Source organism: Hermetia illucens, chromosome 3, assembly GCF_905115235.1.
Source record: "Hermetia illucens chromosome 3, iHerIll2.2.curated.20191125, whole genome shotgun sequence".
NCBI classification, from domain to species: domain Eukaryota; kingdom Metazoa; phylum Arthropoda; class Insecta; order Diptera; family Stratiomyidae; genus Hermetia; species Hermetia illucens.
The window spans coordinates 162,674,023-162,681,979 of NC_051851.1; the positions used below are offsets into that span (position 1 = coordinate 162,674,023).

The 7,957-nt window shown below is 45.9% G+C and overlaps 1 protein-coding gene across 1 annotated transcript in view; it reads left to right on the plus strand.

Moving 5' to 3' along the window:
• The window catches only part of LOC119651468 (carbonic anhydrase), a 69,160-nt gene extending 68,173 nt beyond the window's left edge, over positions 1–987 (plus strand). The window contains exon 5 of the mRNA XM_038055076.1: positions 1–987. Within this exon, the coding sequence (XP_037911004.1) occupies positions 1–291 (291 nt within the window). The 3' untranslated portion in view covers positions 292–987.
• The last annotated feature ends 6,970 nt before the right edge of the window (positions 988–7,957 follow it).

Consider the following 7,957-nt stretch of genomic DNA (forward strand, 5'->3'; position numbering starts at 1 on the left):
GTCACCCTTCCTGAACCCTGCGATCCAGCTCAACTTCTCCCAACCGAAACGGCCTACTGGACCTACGAGGGATCTCTCACTACACCACCATGTTCGGAATCTGTGATTTGGATTGTCTTCAAGAAGCCAATCGAGGTATCGCCTGAACAATTGGAACTATTCCGTGACCTCAACACCTATGATGTTAAAGAGCAGTGTCCATGCGATGAAATGAATGGCAAAGTCATCAATAACTATCGTCCACCATTGCCTTTGGGTAATCGTGAATTGCGTGAAGTCGGTGGTCATTAACACTTCTCTATGCACCTAATCAGTATGCCAGTTGCAAATGACCAAAATTGAAATACTTTTTCGTTTCTTAATGTTTTGTATTGTCATTATGCCAGCGTGGGCCTTATTGTCTATCGTTTTGTGTAGGCATTAGGAATAATGATTGATAATAACGTAGGCGTAGATATCATATATGTATCTAATAATGTATTTTTGTAGACCACATGTGCATAGATTTTTACAATTTACATTTTTATTTATCATAAAGACAGTGTCATATTAGCTGCATTCAATTGTATTTATAATGGAATGTAATAGTTGTACCGTAAGCACATTTAAAACCTCATGGATATCAGAGTTTTGGAGGGATTACCTTTCAGCTTTTGAAACTACAAACATATTAAGCATCAAACCATATTATAGCCACCCTATATATTGTGCTCAGTGTCAACGTAAAATGAATGTTTTTTCATTGAATGATTGAATATTAGCTAAAGGAAACCCGCATCTGTATCTTTTTAGTGTAATCTTGTCCGATTCTAATCACACGCATATTTTCTTGCAAGTCAGAAAGGATAAGATGAGATCAGTAACATAATTTAATTATGTCGATTTTGTGTGCGAAAATAAAAATGTATTGCATATTAATGTATTCACATATGATTTTGTTGATAGCTCATGAGTGATAAAATAAAGTATTCGTTGTTTGAAAAAAGATATCTTTCAGTTTTTAAGGTTGTATGTAAAACAAAAACCACCCCCACATCCTCCGTCTTCCTTCCCCGCGGCACCGCCACAAAGAATTACTTCGCGGGGAGGACTACGCTTTAAGCGACCAAACCTTCCGCTCATTGCGTCCTCTTTGGGCGTTCAACTTTTCCAAGTTGTTTCTGAATACTTTTGATTGCGGAGTTCACCGTACACCAGTTTCCCCCCAACTTCAGCAATGCTCTGCAGGCTTATGTTGATTTTCAGGGAGTCTTCCAGGCTGCTCCTCTCTGAGTAAAATCGTGGACAGTGGAACATAACATGCTCCGGGTCCTCAGGTGTGCACTCACATTCAGGACAAAAGGGAGAATTATCCAACCTGAATTAGTGTAGATACTTCCTGTAACGACCATGTCCTGACGGAAATTGCGTCAATCGTTACGTTGCGTTAATCTCGCCGTATCGTCGCTGGATACACCCCTCAATACAGGAAATCAAAGTATGGGTCCAACAACCGCTCTGCGAGTCATCCCATCGTTGCTGTCACTTTTCCAGCGACTCTCACCTTGCCACCTTTCCGTATTCTGTATCCTTTTGAAGTAGATTTATTCTCCTTTTCCTCTCCATCAGGACCATCCCAGTAATAACACACGCTGTCTCATCAAATATTTTCTGAAGGCGCTGCACACCCTTAGAGCCAGAAACACACATGATTACTCTCCCGTGCTAGCGCTTCCCCCCGAACTGTTGGTGCGTATAGTAGCGTGGAGCGAACCACTCCGGCCACAAATAACCTGTGACTGTATCTTGGACCTCCAATGTTACGCATCATCCGCGCTAATGATACGCTGGTATTTGCCGCTTTCTCACAAGCATAGTCCAGGTGTCCCTTGAAATTTATTTTAGTGTCAATCACCAGCACCAAATATTTGATAACAGGCTTCGAAGTGGTGATGTGGCCAGCAACAAGAATATGGTATTCAAGACCGCCTCCGTCTATTGTTCCGCAAAGTCAAGCTGAACCATCTCCGGCCACGCTTTTATAGCGCTAATGGTTTCAATGTCTTCAAGTTGTTTCGCGACGACAACCACAGCCAGATCATCTGCAAAACTGATTATCGTTACCTCCTTTGACACAGGAGAGGACCCAACACTGAGCCTTGTGGTACTCCTGCGGCGACGGTGTACTGCTTGGGTCCCTCTATACCTTATCGTACCAAAATGTCCACTCCGATAGGTAACTTTGGAGAAGTTTAGTCAAATAACTAGGGACACCCATTTTAGTCAGTGAGCTTTTTATCTACTGTTACTGCTACTCAGCTGGCGGAATTGACCGCATTTTTGACATCCAACGTCACCACTGCAAAGCATTTATTAAACGGCATCACGTCCCGTGCCAGCTTGAAAACAACGTCTACGGCGTCGATCGTTAAGTTGGCTTGTCGAAATCCAAATTGTCGCATCGATAGCCCACCCTTATATTCAATGATGGGGAGAGGTCTATTGTACATGACCCTTTCGAATATTTTTTCTACCGTGTCGATGAGGTAAATCGGACAAAAATAGCTTTTACCTCTTCCACCGACCTGGGAAAACTGATCCACGTTTCAAATACGCTGATAAACCAGTCGGGTGTGGTCTTAACAGCGAGTTTAATTGCTCTATTGGAAGCAGCATCCAGACCGGGAGCTTTGTTATTACCAAATCTCTGTCAAATTTGCGCAAGTCCCTCCTCAGTTACTGCAAGTATAGTCTAGATGTCCAGTTCTTGCTTATATTTTTAACGCTCCCTTCTATCCGGGGGGAAAAGCGCCAACACGATATCGAGCAGAAGATGAGGGCAAGTCGCTTGTGGTGTTCCTCTCTCATCTTTTTCATAAGCAGGGGTTTTGGTGGACCTCGGCGCAAAACCGGGATGTCTGGAGTTCCTTATTAAGGCAGGCCTAGACCGGATACCGGTTGTTGCGCCGTTGATGATGATGATGATGATGATGAGGGGCTTTGGTCTGCCGCTGCACAAAACTCTTTAAAGCATTCTCGCTTGCTGGTCCGAATCGCCTACTTACTTCAAAGGTTCTCACTGAAGTCTGGTCTTCCTCTAGATCGTTGGCAGATCCTTCTAACTCGGTAACATACAGCCCACAATCCGCGATCTCTTCATTCCACCAATAGTTTGACCGCCTTTTTGCGATGTTTCGCTGCCTCGACATAGCAGTGTCGCATGCTCTCATTATGTGGTCCATCATTTGCTCTACCTTTTCTAAAGCCGTACCACTGATATTGCATCCACTTCAAACTTTTTCACGGACCAGCCCTGGTTCCCAGCTCCCCGGGAACGCACATCGCCGCATATGCCATATTCGATCTGGAGGAAATTTGCCTGGACGTCGCTATGAATAAAATGCTCACTGACAAATCATGCCACTCTCTTCGCCAATGTACTTACATATGTCAGATCGACTACTTGATTCATTTCTTTACTGCATCCAAGGCACTCCTTAAAACTCGGCGTCTGCTGCTGCCAACAACGTCGCAGCAGTCGACGCCTTTTTTCCGCTTGAGGGACACCTGCTCCCCGAGTCGACAATCGACCCAACCTATTTTTACTTTACTAGCCGCCAGCAGTTTGAACGTTGCTTCAGTTGGTAAGCTCATAGTTACCGTTTCCGTGTTTCCGTATACCTTCCTCAGTCTTCTGATGGCGGAATCTTGCAAGCCAAGTGGTCCAAACTGCTTTTCTAAAGCATCGCGGATGTCCTTCTTGCTCGTGATTTCATCAATGTCCTCATATTGTATCACAATCTCTTGTTTTCTGGCCCGTACTTTTGCCTCTCCTCTATGGACTTCTCCACCTTGCCGAAGGAATGTTCAGCCGTTTTGCCTGGAGACTTCTTCAATTCCAGCATCAAATCTCCTTTTTGGAGCGTCTGATTTACCTGACGCTTTCTCCAAAGTCCATCAGCTCCGGATCGGATTTTACCTTGCTGAGAATATTGGCATAAGTCATATCACCTTTTTTCGAGATGATAATCAACTCAGGCCGTAATCTTTTTTCACATGTCCCATTTTTCTTTCCGCCAACCTTGGTTCATGCTTCCTTGGTTCCTTTTAGGGGTTTTCTTCTCTTGAGTCGATTAGAGCCGGCGCCGCTGTTTCCACGACTTCGGTCACCTCGTTTGCCTTCCCCTTTGCTGGTGAGAGGCCTTTTTCCTATTTCACGTCCTGCGAGGATCCGAAAGAACCGTTCGCGCCCTCTCTACTCCTCTTTGGATTTTGAGGGAGTGCCCCTTGTGTTGCCTGAGTGACACTTGCATTTTTTCATCTTTGGGACTATTATTCAGTTTACGAATGGCTCGGGCCATGTTTTTGATAGCCTGGTGCACAGTAAGTTTTGTCCTTTATGAATTCGGACAACTCTGTTATCTTTCCTCAGAGCAGGGCAAACGATGATTTGGCCGTATTCAGACACTGTTCCTCTACTTGTTATTCCCACCAGGCACTTCCGTACTTATTAGCCTTCTGGGAGTTTCCCTGATTTCCTTCCTTGACCAACGTTGACTTCGGAGGAGATCTCATTGAACTAAAAGCTTAAGTTCATACTCCTGTTGCAGGGGAAATTGTGATTTAGGTGACTTTTGCCCATGTACTTTACTCATAAGAACTTTGTAGCAAAGCAACTGTGTTTGTGTTCAAGACTAGGATTTCCGCTACATCCTTCGCATAACATTTGTGAGGCTACTTTGAAAATTCTAATATTATTTTTATAACTCCTAAAGATGACCCTCACTTTTGCTCTTTTACAAAGTCTTCTGGCTCGACGGAGGCCGAATTCAACATTCCAATTTCCTGACATTAACGCCAATTCGGTTTCCCACTGGGGCTCAAATGCCTAGGGATGCCAAACAACCATCGAGCCTGATCCTCTCCTTCAAAAGGTCACCATGTTGTAGGTTTACCTCTTCCAATTCTGTCTTGATTTCTGGTGTATACTACTGGAAAGTGGACAAATTCGAGGCGTCTAAAGGTATCTGAAAGACTCCCTACTATTGGATTCGCTTAAGGGCCAATGACAATGAAAATCACGTCAGGGATAGCACAGCGATCTATTCTAGGACCTGACTCTGGACAAAAATCGGGCCTAGCAGGTTATGAAGATTACATTGCTAAACTTGTTGTCGGACGCACTGTTAAACATGCGCAAAGCAAGCTTGACGCGGTGGATAAAGGAATAGATCACCGCCCGCATTCTCAAGTATACCCTCGAAAAATAAAACGCAGTAGTCACTTTGACTAAAAAGACAATCCTGACCTTACGTCCCATGGTGATCGGCAAGATGGTTGCAGAGTCGAAGTTAACATTTAGATATCATACAATGACGCTCCATTCAAAGTTCTGCTTTTTCGGGCGATGATTTTCCGCCTGATCGACAAATGGCAGTCCGTTGTGCTCTACGGGACGGAGGAGCACCATAAAACTCTTGCCTAATTGCAAAGTCGGAGATCTTGACAGGTAGCGTCTGCCTACCACACTGTCTCCGAAGCGTATGATGGTGATCGTGAGAGTGGCTTGCGCGAAGACTTTTTTGACCTCCAGAAGCCACAGCAGGGTATCCATTATCAAGAGCCATAACATTGGACAGAGAACCCCTCCTTGTGGGCAGCCCTTAAGACATCCTGCTTCAATAGACTTCTGGCCGACCGATATGTGGATTTTTCTCCACTCTAGCATGTGAAGGATGTAACTGATTAGCAGCGGTTCGATTCCATGCTGTCTTGCCGCATCACAAATTGCCGCGAATGTGACATAATTGAAGGCACCTTCGATGTCCATAAATGCACCTAAGGAGTATTCTTTTTCAAACATCGCCTTTTCAGTTTCAGTTCATGGAGTGCAGTCTCCGTGGTTTTTCCTTTCTGGTAGGTGTGTTGCCTAGTGTGAAGTGGCCACGTAGGAATGTGTGTATCCTTTTTTTTTTTTTGAGGAGGTGGAAATCTTCAAAAGACACTGGCCTGGACACGTCAGCGTGTGGGATTCTTACCCACTAGAACCACCCCCGACTCCCCTCCAAGCCCCGTGGAACCACCGTACGGTATTACATCACGGGGCGGAGTCAGCTCATTTTAGCTTGGTCCCCTTTCGTCTCTACGTGGTGTACGTAACCGCACTTTTCTGATCTCCTCTGCCTTTCGCAGTTTGCTCTGGATAGATACAACCATGGAGTTGATCGCACCCCAGTCTTCCTGACATGTTAGCATTCTTCGCACCAGATTCTCTGGTACAAGCACCTCTCCTAGAGTCTCCTCTAGGTTCTTCCTTTCCTCCACAAACCTTGGCCAGTGGAAGAATACATACTCTAGGTCCTCTGGGACTCCATCGCAGTTTGGACAGTCGGGTGAGGTATCCAGTTTAAACCTGAACAGGTACTGGCGATATCCTCCATGCCCCGTGAGAAACTGAGTAAGATTATAATTAATCTCACCGTGCAGTCTCTCTAACCACTCCTTGATGGCAGGGATGAGCCTGTGTGTCCACCGACCCTTTCCCGAGCGTTCCCAATGCTCTTGCCATCTATTTAGCGATCTCTCCCTTTCGGCGTTCTTCGTCTGCGATAAAGGAGAGATAGACTTCGCATTATATATATTCGTCATCTCATCTGCCAAGATGTCAATGGGCATCATTCCAGAAATGACGAGTGCTGCATCATCTGAGACAGTCCCGAATGCCGAGCACACTCCTAGGGCTGTTCTTCTGTAGACTGAACTCAGTTTGTTACCGTTAAATGTAACCTGCAATGCCTTTCCCCAAACTGGAGCTGCATGGAGTAGGATCGAACTCACTACCCTAGCTATAAGCAACCTGGAAGCATGCCGTGGCCTTCCCACGTTCGGCATCATTCTTGCCAGGGCCACACTCGCAGTGGATGCTTTGTCATAGACATACTGCACGTGTGGCTTATAGCTAAGCTCCCTATCTATCACCACTCCCAAGTATTTGATCGCAGGCTTAGAAGTGATGATATGATTCCCAATTTGAATACGGGGAAGATTAAGAACATCATTGTACATGATGTTCCACAGCAGTGGGCCCAGTACGGAGCCCTGTGGGACACCCGCGGAGACAACGTACTCTTGGGGTCTATCATTGGTGTCATACCAAAGCCTCCGATCTTGTAAATAGCTGTTGACAATAGCTGCAAGATAAGCGGGAACACCAATCTTCGCCAGAGATTCCCGTATTAGGTTCCAGTTGGCCGAATTGAATGCATTTCTCACATCCAGGGTCACCATTACGCAATATTTGCTAGTACTGCCCCTTCCGTGGATTGCATCTTCGGCCAAGCCAGTAACCATTTTGATGGCATCAATGGTTGATCTGACTTTACGGAACCCATACTGCCGATCTGAGAGACCGCCCTGGGTCTCAACAATCGGGAGTAATCTAGCATTTTGCCCACAGTGTTCAAAAGACAAATAGGTCTGTAGGAGGTTGGCTCACCTGGAGGTTTGCCAGCCTTAGGCAGTAGCACCAACTTCTGTCGTTTCCATGATGCAGGAAATATCCCCTCGGACATGCACGCTTCGAACAACTCAGCGAACATGTCCGGTCTGGATTTGACGGCAAGCTTAAGGGCCTTATTCGGCACGCCATTCAGACCCGGAGCTTTATTATCTCCTATCCTAGTGCAGATTTCCAACAGCTTGTCACTGGCACGTTGGATGGCGAGCTTTAAGGTTTTGCGGGCTTCCTTATAGGCGCGCTCTTTTTGCCCTTGGTCGATTCTGCCTACCGCTCTTTGAGCCGCTCTTCTGGCTCGGTGACAGGCGGATCGAAGGCTGGGCAGTTCAGCATTCCACCAGTAATTTGGTCTTCTCCTGGGGAATGAGCACCTCCTGGGCATGGACGCGTCACACGCTTCGGCGATGCATTGGACCACATGGGCAGCTCTTTCCGTAGAGGCGTCTGCTTTATTAGGTTGGT